This window comes from Uloborus diversus, chromosome 4, assembly GCF_026930045.1.
Source record: "Uloborus diversus isolate 005 chromosome 4, Udiv.v.3.1, whole genome shotgun sequence".
Classification (NCBI taxonomy): domain Eukaryota; kingdom Metazoa; phylum Arthropoda; class Arachnida; order Araneae; family Uloboridae; genus Uloborus; species Uloborus diversus.
In genome coordinates this window covers 14,483,926-14,504,299 of record NC_072734.1, presented here as the reverse complement: position 1 = coordinate 14,504,299, position 20,374 = coordinate 14,483,926, and the positions used below count along the sequence as shown (strand labels likewise).

The 20,374-nt window shown below is 33.2% G+C and overlaps 2 protein-coding genes across 2 annotated transcripts in view; one reads left to right on the top strand and one right to left on the bottom strand.

Annotated features, from left to right (window-relative positions):
* Positions 1–5,700, top strand: part of LOC129220253 (potential E3 ubiquitin-protein ligase ariadne-2-like) — a 47,543-nt gene extending 41,843 nt beyond the window's left edge. The window contains exons 13-14 of the mRNA XM_054854628.1: positions 50–133; positions 2,602–5,700. Of these exons, the coding sequence (XP_054710603.1) occupies positions 50–133; positions 2,602–2,673 (156 nt within the window). The 3' untranslated portion in view covers positions 2,674–5,700. The remainder of the gene's footprint in view (positions 1–49; positions 134–2,601) is intronic.
* An 8,168-nt stretch (positions 5,701–13,868) lies between these two features.
* Positions 13,869–18,969, bottom strand: LOC129220131 (mitotic-spindle organizing protein 2-like). Its single transcript, XM_054854474.1, has 2 exons — positions 18,734–18,969; positions 13,869–14,179 (listed from the first exon to the last, which is right to left on the bottom strand). The coding sequence occupies exons 1-2, from the start codon at positions 18,865–18,867 to the stop codon at positions 13,969–13,971; spliced, it is 345 nt and encodes a 114-aa protein (XP_054710449.1). The 5' UTR covers positions 18,868–18,969; the 3' UTR covers positions 13,869–13,968.
* Positions 18,970–20,374: the final 1,405 nt, after the last annotated feature.

The window sequence follows — 20,374 nt, the reverse complement described above, 5'->3', positions numbered from 1 at the left end:
TTAGTAAATAGTAGAAGGGAAATTTAATTAAATATTTTTTCCCATTTAGTTTGAATATCAGCAAGCTCAACTTGAAGCAGAAATTGAAAATTTATCCTGGAAAATTGAGCGAGCTGAAACAACAGACAGGGGTGTAAGTAACTTAAATTCATTTCTGTCTTACTGGTTTAGACAAAAGAAATAGATTCAAGAAGAAAAATTTTAACATTTTCGTTTTGATGCTACTTAAAAAATATCGATAAAAATCGTTTAATATTGAACAAGTTTATTCAGTAAGTTACCGCTCTATAGGCAGGGCTAAGGCATACATGAAATACACCGCCAGCTCAGTCAATTCCAGCAGAGGACTGCTCTTTTATGCTTATTAGCGCTCATCAGCCCGGCATAAGAGTGACTGGGCCGGAAGTGGAAAACCTCATAAGGAAGCCTAGAGTGCCTAACAAACTGATAGCTAATTACAGAATTAGCACTGACCAGACGAGTGACTGAAACAATGGTTGGTTCAACTCGATAATTAAAGGCAAGGGCTTCAGTAAGTTACCGCCCTACCGCTTACAGTGGCTGTCCTCAGCTGGAATTGAATGAGCTGGCGGTGTATTTCATGTATTTCTGCCTAACCCTGGCTATAGGGCGGTAACTTACTGAATATACCTGCCCTGCCTTCAATATTCGAGTTGAACCGAACCATTGTTTCGGTCACTCGTCTGGTCAGTGCTAATTCTGTATTAGCTGCCGGTTTGTTTGGCACTCTAGGCTTCCTCAAGAGGTTTTCCACCTCCAGCTCAGTCACTCCTATTCCGGGCTGATGAGTGCTAATAAGCACGAAACTGCAGTTCTCGGCTGGAATTGACTGAACTGGCGGTGTATTTCATGTATTGAACAAGTTTCCGTTATTTTTAAATCTACCCAAAAAAGGCTACTGCATGTAAATTTTTTAAATTAAACATTTGGCTTCCAAACAATGAATGTTAAATTGTGGCAGTCAAACTAGTTTTTAGTTGCAAAATATGATAAACAACCACTTATATCTAACTGAGTAGGAGCTGACTCATGCTGAAAAGACCTTCAAGTACATGTTAATGCTGTTTTTTAAAGATAGCTAGATTTCTTTTGATAAGTAAAAAAGTCAAGCTTTTGACACACACATTAAATTGTGCATTCAGGATTCAAGAGAACCTCTTTATCACATTAAAACATTGTGAGTTTAAGAAGTGACCTCGGATTACGATCACTGTTGAGGTCAATATTCTTTGTTCTTCTCTTTGTCTGAAAACATTTTATTGTAACTTGAAATGAAATTACTTCTTTTTTATTGGTCTTCTATTATCTTGTTACCTGTGTCTGCCGTAATAGCCCCTTTTTTAATGTAACACTACAGCTTTACCATATTTATGTGAGTGTTGTATATATATCTATCAGAGAGAGCTTTCAAAAAGGATCTGTAAATTGTGAAAAAACGAGCTGATGTGTGCATCACATGACTTCCTTTTACACCAATTTAAAGTTATTTCCCCATTATTGGCAATTTTAATGTGATTCAATAGTTAACTCTTTAAATATCACCAACAATGGCCAAATGGAAACCAGATTTTTTTTAAAAAAATCGCCAAACTTGTCGCCATGTTGGCGACAAAACTTGGCGACCAAAAGCTTGGCAATATATTGGCAGGTGTTTGCATAAATTATAACACCACTTGAGCTTGCATTGAAATTAACATTGATTTCCCCCCAAAAAGGTGTAAAAGACCCCCTTTAGAACATTCGAATGCAACCAAATAGGGAGGTGCACAACTAGACCCCACTATGAGTCTACGTACTAAATTTCAACTTTCTAGGACTTACCGTTCTTGAGTTATGCGGCATACGTATGCACATACATACAAACATACATACAGACACATGATTGAATAGTTTATTCTCTAAATATCACCAACAATGGCCAAATTGAAACAGATTTTTAAAAAAAATCGCCAAGTTGGCAACAAAACTTGGCGACCAAGAGACTGGCGATATGTCGCCAAATCGCCAAATTATAACACAACTTGAGTTTACATCGAAATTAACAATGATTTCCCCCCAAAAAGGGGCAAAAGACCCCTTTAGAAACACCCGAATGCAACCAAAAGGGGAGGTGCACAACTAGACTCCACTAGGAGTCTACGTACCAAATTTTAACTTTCTAGGACATACCGTTCTTGAGTTATGCGACATACATACGGATGTCACGAGAAAAGTCGTTGTAATTAACTCGGGGAATGTCAAAATGGATATTTTGGATGCATATACATTCTTAGGCACTTATCCACGTGTGGTCGGGTTGAAAAAAAAACTCAACATTAATTCGGGGGTGAGCAAAATGGAAATTAAGGCCGAATTTTGAGTGAAAATTTTTTCGCGAATCCAATACTTCCTTTTTTTTGTAAAAGGAAGTAAAAAGTATTTATTTAGATCCAAAATTTTTCTCTTCCCTTTATTTCTCATTGTTTTTCTGAAATCTTTAAAAATATATAATGTGTTTTGTAAACCATGATCCTTTTTGAGCATTGTATTTGATAAATGTTTCATCATGATTAGACATTCAGTTGACTTTTTTACTTTCAGGATTTAGAAAATCAAATGGATGTGGCTGAGAAAAGGAGAACTACACTTTTAAAAGACTTTTTAGCCCTTTGACTAGGTTTCTATACAAAATTAGGCACATCAAAAAGACAACATTCTGCATCGTGACCTCGCAATCAGTTAGGAAAAAAAGTACTTGTGATTATTTCCATAACCTATTTAAAGGATATTTTTTGTTACACAATAATGCAAAACTTTTAAAGTCACGCTATTCAACTGTTAGTAAAATGTTTCGTAATATGAAAAGCTAAAGTAGAGAATAAACAACATTAGGGTTTTGTGCTGTACAACATAAAATTTCCTTAAATTTAATGTTCTTAAAATTTTGTCTGTAAAAACTTGGGTTGTTGGGCTTTAAAAAATTAATATTTTTACGCATAAGCGAGTGTAGTTTTCTTTGTTTTCCGAAAAAAATTAGAACAGAATTAACAGAAAGGTAGTGTACACAAAGGTTCAACGGAAACGTTAAAGAAAAAATTAATCAAAACATGATTTAGTATGATTAAAGCAATTTTTTTTTTTAAACTAAATGATCAATGCTCTCTTATTAGGACCAATTTAAAATTTCACTCTACCTCTCAAAAGTGTAAACATATTCAAAAAAAAATTTAAAATATGGATTTTTAAATTAATTTTTGTTAAACAGTTTTGCATTATATATTTATTTGAATTATAGAACATAGATTTTCTTCTTGATTTATTGAATGTTAAGTTGGCATTATATGGTGCTGTAGTGTAGGTATTTTGATACTTCAGAAGCATTGAAGCTAATCAGTGTATGCTTTTTGTGTAGGAAATTTGGAGCATTAAATATATAGACGTGCAATGCATCTATTGCCATGATCTTAGTTTAAAACCACTTGTATTAAACTGATCGTAGTCAAACCAAATTTTTTAAAAGTTATAATAATAAAGAAAATGGCTATAGATTCAGAGAAAACCACGATATTAGAAACATTCACATTTTTCATGTTAGATATTGAAAACATTTCATTAACCAGATGAATTAGGTGGAATAGCTTCTATGTATTTATTGCTCTAACTTTGAATTTAAGCTTGTTATGCAAATACAGTGCAACCTCAGAAAAACAAACTAATTGGCCCTACTAGAATTTCTGCAAGTTTTTTTATCTGGTACTCTACTTAAACTAGTTATTAGCTCAATAGTGTTTTGAAAGTCTTTGTTTTCGGTTAATAATGAAGCAATTTTACCCTAGATAAAGCAAGAATGCTTAATGTCATTTACAATATACTGCCGTGTGCAGGTAAAGGGCAGTAACTGCAAATTTTTCTTTTTTTTACATTTTTGTCATCTATTGTATGTTATCTTTATTGTACAAGCTTGCTTATTTGGGTTCTGCTGAAAAAAGGCGTCAAAAAGACTTCTTATTCCAGCATTTCCTTATTGTTAGTATTGAATCCAAAACGCGTTTCTTCAAAGATCTCGAAAACTCATTTCTGCAGATACTGCCGTTTGCCTGCACACGGCAGTATAGCCAGGAGTGATAGTGGACTGAAGTAAAATTTTCTGAAGACATAGTCAAATTTTGGGATATTTAGAGTCAGCTTGACCCCCCCCCCCCCCCCCCGAGTAAAACTTTTCAAATATGCATACAAAAGTCACATAATAATCATTTAAATAAATCATTTAAAAAGTTTTTTTTAAATAATTTTTCAGTTTTAGATGGTGTTGACAGCCCAAAATTTTTTCGGATCAGAAACACCCCAGGTTAACTTTCTTGTACAAACATGCTTATTTGGTTCCTGCTGTAAAAAAATCATTAAAAAAGTCTAATTCCAACATTTTTCTATTGTTAATATTGAATCCAAAATGAGTTTCTTTACTGTCTTAAAATCTATTTCGGTAGATATTGCTGTTAACCTGCCCATGACAGAGTAGCGTGAATAGTGTTGTAAGTATCGTACAGTACAGAATTATTGTAAAGAAATCCGAAGCGTGTGGGGCTGCAACATCACCTTAGCAAATAGATTTTATTCCTTTCCAGTTTAGATGGGTCAAAAAAATCTTTCTTTTTTTTTGTCATAAAATGTTAGTAAAACTGTTCTAGAATATGTTTCCCAAATTTCAGTGAAAAATTCCAGTTAGTTCCAATGCTGTAAGCACTTATAATGACTGTGCAGATTCGGAAACGCTCACAGCAGTTTTTTTCTTTCAAACTCGTTTTTCTCGAAAAAACTTTCTTCAACTGGTGGGATTCTAGCTCAAAGAGTTATTGACCAATCGTTCTGAAAATTTATGTGAATATTCTTTATTTAATTATACTCTATATGAATCTAAATTTGGGATGATATTATTAATAAAAATATTTTTTAATTCAAGAAATGGGAAAAAATGGTAGAAAAACATGACATTGTTATTAAAAACCTCAAAGACATGCAATTTTCAACTTTTTTGATCACAATTAGGTTTATATTCTTAGGAAATATGTTGTTTACAAGAACAAAAAATTTATAATTATTACAGATAAAAATTGGCTTTGGTAGTGCCCACCAGCAACAAGCTCTAATGGTGACTAGCCATAGACAGCAGCTTTTAACCCCACTATTTCTGGTGGAAACGACTTGAAAAAATTACAAGTAATACTTCAAAAGATGTATAAAATATCCCCCAAATTTAAAGAAATTCTGATTATTTCCTTCCAGTTAAATAAATAGGTTAGGCCTCCTAAACTGGTTCCCCCCCCCCCCTTCCCTTAGCAAAAGATTCCCGAACTAAAAAAGCTGTCAGGAAAAAAACTAACAGCTTTTGAACCATAGTTAGATTTGCCTTTTGTTCAAATCTAATTTTGAGTGTTCACTTCACATTCTGAGGTTCCACTGTATAACGTCTAGTCCAGAGTATGAAAAAAAAAAATAGTTATTTTAGAAATTTTGAAATTGAATTTATAATTTAACCAATGCTGAATGTTGTCCTTTCAATTGCTTGATTTTGTGTGAATTGAAAACAGAAACCAGAATGACATCGATTTGAAATGTATATATACAATGTACAGTGCTCAGGCATTTTCTTAAATAATAAATGAAAGCAGTCAGTTTTAATGACTGCCCTTTTTTTCTACAATTTCATTTTGCTTTCATTTTATTTCTCTTCACTTGCAGCCTTGATTAAATTTGTAGTGACATTTAAAAATTTTAAATCTTCAGTAAACTCCGGACTACCTGCGGAATAAAGTGACACGACAACAGCAGACACGGAAATTTTGCAAATACTCTGCAAATAGGCAAAAAATGATGTTAGTGCACAAAATGGAGAAAAAAAAATCAGTAGCACCCACACATATATTTGCACTGTAGCTACAAACTAGCAGTGGATGTAAAAATTTATGTAAATGTGAAAAAAAGAATTGCTCATAACTGCTAATGTATTACATGCAATCACATAACATCTGGATTTGGATTAGAGATTAGGAGGGGGTGGGCTCAGCCACCACCTCCTACATAGAAATCCCTATCACTGGTTTCGTCACATTACCGAAAGAAACCGACTCAGGAAATTTCCTGATGAAAATCGCTTTAATTTATGTCTCTTAACATACTAAATCTATTATTTTAAGAAGTGTAGTTCACCAAACATATTAACATTGATCAAAGGAGAAATCAAAAGTTTATTTTCTAAGTCTTTTTTTTTTTTCTTTAAATTGACTCTATAACAAAAAAATTGACGCATCAAGAAGCAATCATCCAATTGCTTTGAAATTTTGTATGCATGAGTGTTTTGACCAGATATGCAAATGATTAAAATTTGGTGTCCAGTGAATGAATAGTTTGATCTCCAGTGCATCGGAACTGCGCATAAAGCAGGTGTATATAAGGAGCATTTCTTCAACGGTTGTTAAAATTTTCGATTTGACTGTGATTCAGATTACCTTTTAACAACTTAAAAAATGCCTCGCCCCAGGGTTTATGCTCATTACGAGCAACCGTCAGGGTTTGAGAGAGGTCGTGTCATTGGATTGAAAGAGGCCAGTTGGGTTGGAATGATGCCGACTGGGGATGTATAGTCTTTAACGACGAATCCCGTTTCCAACTCTCCTGACGATCATCGAAGACGTGTTTGGAGACACCCAGGGCAGAGGAGGGATCTTGCTTTCACTATTACACATCATACCGGCCCTCAACAAGGCATTATGGTCTGAGGTGCCATTTCCTTTAATAGCCGAACCCCTTTGATCGTAACTAGAAGTACACTTACTGCACAACTATACGTCAACGACATCCTAAGACCTGTTTTGCTACCGTTCCTTCTGCAGTACCCTCGCCTGGTTTTTCAGCAGGACAATGCCTGAACACATACGGCATGTGTTGCTAAAAACTGTCTGCAAGCTTGTCAAACACTTCCTTGGCCTGCCAGATCATCAGATAAATAATAAGTAAAAAATACCAGATTACCACCAGAAATACCCATAGATCACCAGATAAATAGTGAAATATTTTCTTGTTTACTTTCCTTGGCGATATAAGTTTCATTTTTTGTTCGTTCACAATCAAAACAAGTTTTTAGCTTCATTCTTGCAGATTTTTGTGAAGTTAGTAACTGCATTCTATTAAAATTAATGAATTGAGGACAAAAAATTTAGTGATCAGAATTTCTTTTATGCAAAATGTAAAAAAATATCTAAAATGTTAAAGTTTTGTAAATATTTCATTGCAAAAATGCAATTTGTGAGAAAGAATGAGCCATTCATGGCTTGAAAAAAACAAAACAAAATTTCTTACCTCTTTTTATGTTGTAAATTATATCCATTATAGATTGTTAAAGTTCAAAGATTTTCCTTTTTTTTAATTCTTCATTACGTTGTAATATTACTGAGATGCTTTGAAATTTGCCTAATTAAACTATAAAAAAGAAATACGTGAAATACACCGCCAGCTCAGTCATTTCCAGCCGAGGACTGCAGTTTTGTGCTTATTAGCACTCATCAGCCCAGCATAGGAAAGTGACCGAGCAGGAGATGGAAAACCTCTTAAGGAAGCAAGAGTGCGAAACAAACTGGTAGCTAATGTTTGTTTCGCACTCTTGGCTTCCTTAAGAGGTTTTCCATCTCCAGCTCAGTCACTTTCCTATGCCGGGCTGATGAGTGCTAATAAGCACGAAACTGCAGTCCTCGGCTGGAAATGACTGAGCTGGCGGTGTATTTCACGTATTTCTGCTTTAGCCCTGGCTAATGGACGGTAATTTACTGAATATAAAAAAGAGTTTTACTAAATCCAGAGTGAACTCTGCTGTACAGTAGCATTAGTGGGGGAAAAATGGCAAAGAATTTTAAAACTTAATTTGAGATTGGCGAGCGCTGATAGCGATAAACAGCCAAATAAGGATTAGGCTCAGCCGTTTTCAAGTACGTCATCACTCATTTAAAGAAACCACTGATGAGGCTTTCTTGTAGGTAGTAATGGCTCAACCCCAGGCCCGAAGTGGACTCGGGCTTACGAACTTAAAGCAGGTTTCGGACTCTGGTTCATGGTAGCTACTCAATACTTTTCGCATTACAAATGGATTCTTTTTGAAAATTTTACTCTAGTGTAAAAGTGCTTAAAACTTAAAACATTGTTGGAAAGAAAAAAATGTCTCTATATTTATACATCATCGCCATCTTTTTCTGTGTGTTATTGTCGACGGTGCCTTAACTTCTGTATTAAGTGTTACAGAATTCCAACGCCAGAGTGTGACATTACAGTCAACAAACCACTCCATTCTTGATTGCAGTTCAGAGCTAGAGTCTAGCTAGTGATTATCACTTGTTTCCTAAGTTTGCACTTTGATGGCCAACATTTCCGGAGTGACGACAAACTCGAAAAAGTGGCCAAATGCTTGCTCAACAGGTTGGCGGTGGTCTTATGTGACACTTGATACAGAAGTTAGGGCACTGTCGACAATAATGCACAGAAAAAGATGGCGAAAATGTATAAAAATAGAGAAACGTTTTTTCTTTCCAACGATGTATTCAATGAGAATCAACAGTGTTGTATATTTATAAAATTGGATGGGAACCTTACTTTTGGATCAACCTTCGTATATCCAGAAAGTGGCAAATTATTGGAAACAAGAATGATCACAATTTTTCTTGTAGTCATTTCAAGGAAAAGTTGATTGTTGTGTTTCTTTCAGACAGCTTTTGTAATTTACATTGGAGTAATCAAAAATCTTACACGAGCACCCTCTACTGTAATCTTTAAGCAGTTTTTGAGATGCTATAAAATTAGGCTTACTTCTTAGGTGTGTTATTTATGACAAATTACTTCGCTGAGGTACAACTAAATGGTTTAGGGCTGTAACCAGACTTTTGCTTTGGGGAGGGTTTCACATTTCTCCTGAAATCTCTATGACCAACTAAATTTGACTTTATTCATATACTAGCGGTACCCGCACGGCTTTGCCTGTATTAGAAAATTAAAAGGTCATTTGGTTTGCCTATATATTTACAATTAATGGATGATAAATTTCTCGCCAAATTGCTATGTTAACTTGCTCGCCCATGTTACGGTTCCACGTTATGACAATTTGGTAATTTACTCGTCCACGTAATGATAATTTGCTCCGTGAAATGTTCTTAAAATTGGATTAGAAAAAGAACAAAATCAAATTTCCGAAAAAACGCTTTGAGGTGCACATCCCCATGCTACTAACTAATTACATGCCAAATTTCGTGAAAAACCGCCGAACGGTCTCGGCGCTATGCGCTTAAAAAAGAACCAGACAGAGAGACTTTCAGCTTTATTATTAGTAAAGATTCTATTGATTTTTGTAACAATAGGTTATTTAAAACACAAATGTAAAAGATTATGTATCTATTTAATGCAGGAAACAAATTTGATGTGTAACTGTAACTTCCATCAACTGTAAATCAACTGTAACTTCCGTGTACCCCTATTAAACAATATATATCTTTGATAACTCGAAATAAGAGATGGGTGTACTCATATATGCGCATGTGAAGTAATGCTTTTTAAATTCGTATAATTTGGCAACAATAAAAAATATGTTAAATGTCGAGTTCCACCTTTTCAAATTTAAGAATTTAGGTTTTTTTTTTTTTTTGTTAGTGTTAGGTTTCAAATTCAGTGAGAAAAATGCAATACTTCGTAACAAATGATATTCACAAAAATCAAGGTAAAAAATTAAATACTGCAGAGTTGAATTTTTACAATTCCTCAATAATAAAAGTTTAATTTTAAATTGAAAACATAAAAAAAAATAGTAAAAATAAATTTTTCAAAAATATAAAAGTATGACAAAAAGCCTTTTTTGGAATGGTTTTGAAAAATTTCGGAGAGAGTTTGAACCTTTAAAACCACCCCTTGTATACGGTCATGGAATGGTTTATTTCAAAAAGGAAACATGAAATGAAGTAACCATATCCATTTTTTTTTAATACCAATGAAAATATTGGATACTGCTTTGTGAAAATTTATTTCATTCTTCTCAAAGCTGCAGAGCAAATAGAACCAAAAATTATATTTATTCTTTTGAACTGGGAAAAAATACTGAAGAATGATTTTTTCAAACATTTTTAATAGATTTATATATTACACTGAGGCAAACTTTAACAAGAGTCTAACAACATCAACTTTTTTTGTCACTTTCTTATTATTTCTGTACCTCAAAACCAGACTCAACATAGGTCACATTATCACAACTTTACAGGAGAACTTAAAAACGTTTGTCTGCTGCATACAAAGATTAGGACTCACGCTCTTTTAACAGTGGTAAAATTATAAAGTTTTTTTTTACATTCTTATGGCACAATACAGAATAATAACTACATAAAATGCAGTAATAACCTGAAAATCACCATTTTTGAACTTTGGTTAGTCTGGTCCTGAAGTACAGATCTGTTGATGACTAAGACAAAACTGATGCTTAAAATACACCGCCAGCTCAGTTATTCCATCCGAGGACTGCAGTTTCGTGCTTTTTAGCACTCATCAGCCCAGAATAGGAATCACATGAGCTGGAGGCGAAAAATCTCTTAAGGGAGCCAAGAGAGCCAAACAAACTGGTAGCTAATGCGAATTAGCAAACCAGATGAGCGATGCAACAATGGTGCGGCTCAACTCAAAGATTGATGGCAAAGCTAAGATATTTTGTACAAAATACCTTGCGTCGCTCATCTGGTTTGCTAATTCTGCATTAGCTACCAGTTTGTTTGGCTCTCTTGGCTCCCTTAAGAGATTTTTCGCCTCCAGCTCATGTGATTCCTGTTCCGGGCCGATGAGTGCTAAAAATCACGAAACTGCAGTCCTCGGATGGAATAACTGAGCTGGCGGTGTATTTCAAGTATTTCTGCCTTAGCCCTGGCTTTAGGGCAGTAACTTACTACAAAATACAAAACTAATGGTTAAATGAATTTGTGAATAAATGAGGGATGAATATAAAAGATAATGAATAAATGAATGACTAGGCAAGAATCAATGAATATGGAAATGGATAAATAAATGAAATGCCCCATATTGACTTTGCCCCCACATGCACTTGACATATTAAATATTATACATTTGAATGAATGAAATGATGGAGAGGGGGGTTCAGAGCGGAGCCAAGCTCTGCAATCAGAGGTCTACTGTACTAAACCCCGAACAGAAGTCCTAAAACAGACTAGTAGCCGAAGCAAACATCAACAAGCATTTAATGGGAATATCATGAATCTCCTAAGTTTCAAGTAAATGGCGGCCAAGGTGTTCAAACCTGTACGCACAAAAGACATCACAATCACACAAGATGTGTGCAACAGTTTCCTCGTGAAAGCGACATCTACCAATTGGATCATCAATGATACCCATTATATTGTCTGACCACGGATTGTATGGAAAGACAAACATCCGTTTTACAGCCGAAAATGGACAAATCTATTATTTTTTAGCGATGCCAGCTTTTGCAGAAGCAGAGTCTCATTCAAATGAGCGGAGTACGGGCATCAAATTTTTACTCTTCCCCCTCATTCAGATAGATTCGTCTTATCTGGACGTTTGAAAATTCCATACAATCCGTGGTTGGACTATAGTAAGGTGCCGTTTCAAGGTACAATGACCAGTAGGGGGGCCAATAGCTCTCCTATATACATTTAAAATCGAAACATTCCTAATTTATATGAAATAAACTCTGTACTAAACATCACTAGGTCTTGATTACTTTTTGCAATGTTGACAACAAAAACTTTTACTTTATTACAACAAAAATCATTTTTGATATACCACAAAATATTACAATATCGGTAACAAATTTTAAAAATGGCTTGCATTATCAACGTACCTTGATCTTCAGAGAATTATTTTCTGACTGAAATCAACAATATGTCCAACATAGTCAAAATATTACAGAAGAACAGAAACTGCAAACAGAGTAAAATATTTCTACGATTCACGTTGCCCTACATATCCTTACAACAACTTTTACTATAATGTAATAAGAACATGATTTCTTTAACACAAAATAATCAAGTATTCTTTGAACCCTTATAATTTAAATACAAACGGGAACTATTTCACAGTGCAATCACCGTATGTATGTTGAAAATGGAAGAAAAAAAACTACTTTTATATAAAAAAAAAAGCTTTTAATTGATTAAATGAAAAGACCAGGTCACCTAGCAATGAATGATAGTGTGATAGAACTGCACTACGAGACTGATTTATCGTCCCAATAATGTTCCTGCTGCACCAACACTATCTTCGCGGAGTGAAAGGGAATTATAGCACATGTACACAAAATTAGTATTTTGTGAATTGCAATATACTTCAGTCTTTTTTTTTTCCTTAAAATTATGAAAACGATTCAGGATTGTCGGAGTGTTAATTATTGGAGTTCTACTGAAATTTTTATACTGGATACTTTCCAGTTTTAACAGTTCATAATGCAAAAGCAAATATTGAATATATTACAAATGATTTATTGTAATGCACAAACAATCATTTATGTATTTATCACATGAACTGCCTGCACAATTGAAATTATTGGTTTTTCAGAAAGTAGATAATGCAAATCCATCAGATGAAATGAAAATAAGATTTGAATGATTAAAATATGGCACACAAAAATTAATGATAATTTTGAAATATGTACAGTGATTTGTTTAAACATGTTGATATTTTTGAGATGAAAAGTTGACTTTTGTACAGATTCAATTTGAAAAAACAAGCTTGTATAACCCAAATTACAAAATAAAGTTTTCACATATTTCAAGGCTACAAGAAACTCTAACATCAATGACTAGTATACAATATATTTTGTTATTAGTTCCATCAAGCCTGTCATATCAAAATTTTCCGAAGGGGGAAAAGAGCAAAAGGTATGCAAAAACATTAATTTTTCAATCTGGGGGAGGGCAATTGACCCCCCCCCCCAAATGATGGGCCTGAATTCTATGCAGCACTGAAGGTGGGGGAAAATATTTGGGCCTTTCGAAGACTCGCCAAATGAGAAGGTGGTTTGAAATCAATTAGCATTATTTTTACAATACAAATCTGAATATTTCAGGGGACATGCTGTTCGTTTCTAACAATTTTAATTTTAATATCAAATAACAGGGCTAAGCCTCTGATGTGGATAAATGCTTTTTCGGCAAATATTTCCTTTATAGTAATTTGATGAATTTTTATCTTTTCTTTTTTCACTTTAAAGCATTTGCCTTGTGGGGGGGGGGGAGATGCCTTCATGCACGGATGAAAATTTTGGACATTTTAACTAGAGACAAAAAGAAACATAATAAATAACTATCAATCATTTCCATAAGTTAATTTCGTGTCTTCAGTAACAATGTGGAGGTTTTCATCATAATAAGAAGTTGCTTTTAGACTATAGGTATTCTTTTGATTTCATACGATTTTATTATTATTCTTTTTATAATGTCAAAAACATTTAACAATTACAATGCAATTCTGATGTTCTCAAAAATTATTTCTAAAGGCGTACAAATTCTTATTTATTTTGATTAGGTGTTAATTTACTTTTTATTTCATTGACAAAATTACAGCATTTGAATTAGTACTTCATTTTTTATTATACTTTATAAATGTCTGCGTACGTATTTTTTACTGTAATTAATAAATACGAGTCTAATTCACAATATATTTACAATAAAAACTAAATAAAACAATTTTTCAAAAATTTAAAGGGTAATAATTTTTTTTTTAAGAGCCTTTTCGTTTTTTTTTAATATTGAAGAATTTTTAGTTCATCAACATCCTACCCATGTACATAACTAAAACTCTTTCACTCATAACACTCTTTCACTCATTACTATCATTCATACTACAGGATACAGGAACCACTATAAGGCAACAAAATTGTAGTTGATAAATCCATTCAGCTTTCAAGAAAGGGAAAAAAAATCAATAGACACCTTGCTTCTCCACGCTGATTTTTTTGGGCTTGGCTGCAACTGGAGGTTTTTTCTTGCTTGGATTTTGAGAAGAGTGACTTTTGTTTTGAGAATTTTTTTTCAAAGCTGTATTCGGTTTGAATGCCTGATGAGCCATACTTTGCAACACACGAAATATTTCAGTTGGTGAAATGTCCATTTTCAACAGTTCCAACAAAATCCTATAAAATGTTTTTAAATTTCGTCATCAAAAACGTAATTTTTAAGGAATTTTCAGAGCCATACAAAATAAAAACTTATAAACATTGTACAATACAGTCACACCCGTTTATAAAAAAGTATGCAGGGCCTGATTTAAGAGTAAGCCCGAGAAGCACGGGCTTTGGGGCCCCCAAAAATTACAAAAACGAGCTGATGTGTACATCACATGACTTCCTTTTACTCCAATTTTAATGTCATTTTCCCATTATTGGCAATTTTAATGTGATTCAATTGTTTACTCTCTAAATATCACCACCAGTGGCTAAATTGAAACAAGATTATAAAAAAAAAATTGCCAAATTTGTCGCCAACTTGACGACCAAAAGACTGGCGATATATCGCCAAGTGTCTGCCAAATTATAACACCACTTGAGTATACATCAAAATTAACAATGATCCTTCCCCCCCCCCAAAAAAAAGGGGCAAAAGACCCCTTTAGAAACACCCGAATGCAACCAAAATGAGAGGTGCACAACTAGACCCCACTAGGAGTCTACATACCAAATTTCAATTTTCTAGGACATACCGTTCTTGAGTTATGCAACATACATACGTCATTGTACATAACTCAGGGAATGTCAAAATGGGTATTTCGAGTCTTTATACGTTCTTAGGCACTTTTGAAAAAAAACCTCAACATTAATTCGGGGGTGAGCAAAATGGAAATTAAGGCAATAAGTGAAAAATTTTCGCTAATACAATAATTCCTTTTTTGCAAAAGGAAGTTTAAAAAAAAATCATAAGGATTGTTTTTATTTGTTTTTCACAATAAAATTTTTCAAAATATTTTTTATTCTAGTGTAAGTTTAAAAATTAAATTGTTATTGGTGGCTCTGTTTTAACAAGGTTTATGATTTCCAAGGAAAACTAACTTTCTCCCATGAAGTGAGAAAACTATCTGGAGTGATATCTAGCATAGAATGAGACCACTCAGATGGAGCTCCATGTTGGTATGGAGCTCAATATTACTGCTTAAAGCAATTATTATTTTTTATTTATTTTATTTTATTTTTTTTTTTATTATATTTCAAGATGTTTGAATATTTTGTAAATGTTTATTTATGTAAGTTTCAAATTACAAATACAGAGCTGTTGATCTTTATTGGGGGCTGGTAAATTAACTAGCAGCTGTTTATCTGGGCCCAGAGCCTGTTGTGAGTTGTCAACTTTGCATTTGTAATATCACAACAACTTTTTATTACTATCTAGTATTTTATTTAGCTAGTTTACATCAGCAATACTTGACATGGGACTCACAAAATACATGCAGCTGATAGAGCAATCCTGAATGACCTGGGCAAGTCAGCCAAAATCATGACGGAAGGTGATAAGCTTATTTTTGTGCAGGTATACTCCCCCCCCCCCAAAAAAAAAACACTTTTTTCTTTTTGCAAGCAATTGGAGACTAGTTTGGGGAAGGAAAAGACTAAGCTATTCAGTGACATTACCAGGGGTGCCCACGGGGGAGGGGGGGATTTTTTTTTTCATATAAATGAAATTTTTGGACAAAACAAATATATTTAAATTTATTCAATAAGAAATGGTAAATTGCAAGAGTAATTAATACTTTTTTGACGCACTCCTTCCAAAATTTAGCAGATCAAAATAGAGATTTTTCAATGAAGACAGGAGCAAAAAATGGTCACAGAAGGTTTAATTTCATTTTAATTTATCATGAATTTTTCTGGAACTAATACAGATCTGTACGATGAACACGTGTTATAGCGATGAAAAAGTGGGGGTCAAAAATGCATAAAGTAAAATCCTTTTTTTTTGTAAGAATCGAGACCATTATGCTCCACTCCACAGCCTTTTACTTATTCATTAACCTGAAAAAAATCAATAAGAACTCATCTTAAAGTTTTAAAATAATATGTATTTTAACCATTGCCTGGTCAATATTAATATACCTTCTTTACAAACAAGTTTGAGCTTGTGTAGAATTTTTCATATCACTTTACTCCCGTGCTTCGTATCATTTCTAAAATTACTGTTTTTTTTTGTTTGTTCGTTTTTTCAATTTTGGGGAGGATGGGCCACAATGAAACAAAAAACTCATTTTTCATTTTTCGCATATTGGTGAGTTCTAAAAGCCCAGAAGCACACTTGATTATATTAAAGGTATCAAATTATAGTATATTGCACCAAATTTAGCTTATTTAATGTTAGAAAAATAAAGTTATGAGGCTTTATAAATTCAAGGAAAAGTGTCTCATTGTGGCCCAGTGATGGGCCATTATGAGATATTAAGTAGGGCCACAATTAGACAGCTGAATAATCACTGCATTTTTACCTAAAGTTTGCAAAATAAGTACCTTTAGCTAGTTTATTAAAGAAACTTAATTCGGTACAGAGTTATTTAAAAAAAATACAACAAAAAAATTACAACAACACGTGATTTTTTCCACAATTCCAACGAAAACATTTTTTTTCATAAATTTGATGGGTTCAAGGTCCTGTGTGCCCTTAAAGCATATTTTAAATGTTTAAAACTGTTTTTTTCTTACATATAAAACAATTTTAATTAGAGTAAGCAAAAAAAAAACATCATTTAAGGATTTAAAAAACAGGAAAAGAATAAATTAATAAATGCCAAATATTTATTGATAATACTTATATAATTATTTTATACAAATATCAATTATAATTATAAAGTGCTTTGAAATAAGTACCATGTTTTTCAACATTATCAACACCTAACCGGTTTCTAGTTTTGTTTTGTACAAAGCTGTGTAGTAAAATAAAAAGTTCACTTGTAATAATTAGTTAAAATATAAACATTTTTAAATCAAGCCTTTTTTTATTGGTAAATTTCTTTTTTGTAAACTAAAGCAAGAAGTAGATAAGTACTTTACACTTGCTTACAGCTGCTTAGGCCACAATGAGACGTTGTGGCCCAAAAAATGTGTCTCATTGTGGCCCAAACAACAAAATAAAGATTTTTGCTTCATATCATTAAAATAAACCATGAGTTAAAAGTAATGTCACTGAATAATAGAAGATTAAAGTGTCAGTAACAACATAAACTACAACACTTAGCTTAATTGTTGAAGCTTTTCAAGATTATGATAGATGCATGAAATTATCCAAATGACTTTCAGTGTGTCCAAACAGTATAACTAATTTTTTTCTACAAAACAAAAGCATAGAACAGCATGAAACTAGGAGTATTGGGAAGCATTTCGATTATGTTTACTCCTCCTAGGTGGTGGTAGCTGTCAGAATTGTATTTATTTTTGAATTTACAATGTCTAATTGTGGCCCACCCTCCCCTACTATTAGATGATTTTTACCAAACTTTCAATACTGTGTGACTCTACTGATGTAAGTAGAGCAGTTTGATCTTATAATATCTTAACTATTTTTCACAAATCATTTTTACTTTCTTCTGTATCTAACACGTAGAAGTGTAGTTCAATTCTTGAATTTATGTGCTCAATAGATGAATCATTTTGACCATTTCCAGATATATCAAGTTCTGTGTATGTATGTGTGACCGATTTTTGGTAGTTACCTGTATACGTATTTAGGACTTTAATTTCGAAAAGATTTCAGAAGAACTCTCTTATCATTAAAGACCGTCATAAATTTTATTTTTAAGGCTCGATTTTAAAACAATTTTTGCGGCAAAGCCGTGAATTTTTTTCTTCAATCCCCCATTATCGAAAATCATCTACAATCAAGTTTCTGGAAGCTCAATTTCAAAAAAATGCCTGTGGACGACCCCTGAACCTCTCATCTCATTAATATTCCTAAAGATCGCCTAAAACTGCCTGCTAAAAGATACAAGTTCGAAAATTTTCTAAAGAAGGTCGCCAACCTGCTCTCTCCTCCTCTCCGCAGTTCTCGCAAACATCTTAAAAAAATAGTCTTAAAATTCGTTTCTAGGGCTGAGTCACTCATTATCCCACTCGGACACTGAAATACTCATGAAAAAAAACTTTGAATTAAGCCGTGTAATATACATATTTTATGAAAAGAAATTGCGCTTAAATTTTGACATAAGACCATTATTAATAAATGAAAAGTATAATTCAGATGTTCCTACTAAAAATAACTTAAGTTGAAAAGTAACTCAATATGTCATCAGAAACTGAAGCTTCAGCAAATAACTACAAAGATGTTGGTTTCGTACAAACTGTAATGCACAATTTTCAGTAGTGAATTTTCATTGCCTCTCAAAAATCTAAAAATGACTTGAATTAATATGAACAGTTTATCTTGGTCAAAATTTACTGTTAACAATGAATGCCCACAAAAATATTGAAAATTTTTATTTTCTCCATTTCCTGAAACTTTAATGGAAAATAGGGACTTTAGCGCTCTTGTTAGGGAAAAGCGGGATATTTTAGCAGGACCGTGACGCAAGTGGGACTGCTGCCAAAATCGGTACGTCTGATCCCTTTACATATGAGACTTAAATGAGTGCAAAGAGAAACGAATTATGCGATAAAACGGAAAATAAATCTTTGAGCAGAAGAATAATATTTTTAAATTAATGACTAACAATTCACCTGAAAACTTGAGGATCAATAGCAACTCCACTCAAGCAGGCTAACTCATACAGCTCTATATCGCGGTTGGAAAGCGCACTTTGAACGCTGGAATGAAAAGCAGTATTTTGTGGAAATTGATTTGCACCTGTCATCGTCTTTTTAAAGCAGAAATATCAATAAACAAATACGAGAATAAATGTTTTTGAATTGGATAAAAGACAGCTTCAAGTACAGAGTAGTTTCAAATTTGACAAACCGTCAATCATTTTACCTCTTCACTTCTATATGCGCGGTTAATCAAATGTAAACAAACACCTGAAGCACTGAAACGCTGGAGGCAACCTAACAGTTAAAAGAGTGACTTAAAAATTACTTTTAAAGCAATAAATTTTTCTCAAAAAAAAAAAAATGTACAGATAATGTTACATTTCGACCCCTTTTACACGATTCCCGCTTTCGGACATCGGATGGCAGACATGTGACGTCACAAGTCAGAGGAAAACGCAATCAGCAAGATTTTCAACTCCAGCGCTCGAATACGCTACCTTGCGGTGGTTTACAAAGTTAAAGAAAAAGGTAAAACATTGCGGTCCACGTGTGTCTGTTGGTAAACATATAGCCAGTTTGTTTATGAGTATTTATTAACGCATTCGATTTGTCTTGCTTTCAGCAACAGAAATCGTCCCTTAATGGCATTCCCTAGCTTCTGAAAATTATGTTAGTTTTCATTATTTTCTTCTAAAAAGTAAGTTGATTGTCGTAAATGGCGAAAGCGTAAACACAAGAAATCTATGGATTAACAAACTTCGCATTTGCAGGCGAAAAAAAATGTTTTTTTTTGAAAGAGAATAACGTTAAAACAGGTAATTTTTTTTTATTGTTTTGTGTGAATTTGCAAGAATATGGGTTTTGTTTTTAAATCTTAAGCTCGAAAGAAGGATTTAATAACATTAGCAGAATTAGGGCTTACATCTCCGCCTAGTTTAAAAAAAATTAATTTAACTAACCTTATTTTACTGCAGCAAGCAGCATTTAGCGAGAATGGACATACAAAATATTTTCTTGAATAGGCAGCAGGTAACATTTTTCATTGTTTTGTGTAAATTTGTAGAGGCATGAGTTGTTTTCTTTCCTTTAAATCTAAAGCTCGATAGGAGGATTTGATAACATTAGCTGAAGAATTAGGGCTTTCATCTCCGCCTAATTTAAAAATAATTAATTCAACTAACCATTTTTTTCTGCAAAATTTAGTTGGAATTTACAATATGCAAAATATGTTCATGAAAATATTATCGTAGAACGAAATGAAAAATGATTAACCGAGAAAGAACGTTTTTAGAATGTCAAAAATAAAAGCTGAGAATTTTCATCTCCAACTTTACTTTATTGCTTACATAATGAGCTGAAGAGTTCCGCTAAAAATTTGTTTAGGGTTATAGTTTTAGTATTGTGCGAGCAAAAAACACTTGGCGAGATTTCGCATGTCAGTTAAACCATTTTTATTTTTTATCCTTAGTAGATTAAAATGGTAGAAAGATTACAGTATTCAATAAGTTTAAAGAAATAATGGAAGATCAATTAAAAAAAAAACTACCATCGTATATCCGTGAGAATTTTGCTGATGATTTGCATAGCATGACAGAATTAAATCTTGATTCA

Excerpts from the sequence above, each read along its gene's own strand:
- LOC129220131 (XM_054854474.1), bottom strand. The coding sequence starts at position 18,867 with ATGACAGGTGCAAATCAATTTCCACAAAATACTGCTTTTCATTCCAGC. Across the intron at positions 14,180-18,733 it reads ATTGATCCTCAAGTTTTCAG|GATTTTGTTGGAACTGTTGA; the intron begins GTGAATTGTTAG and ends AACATTTTATAG.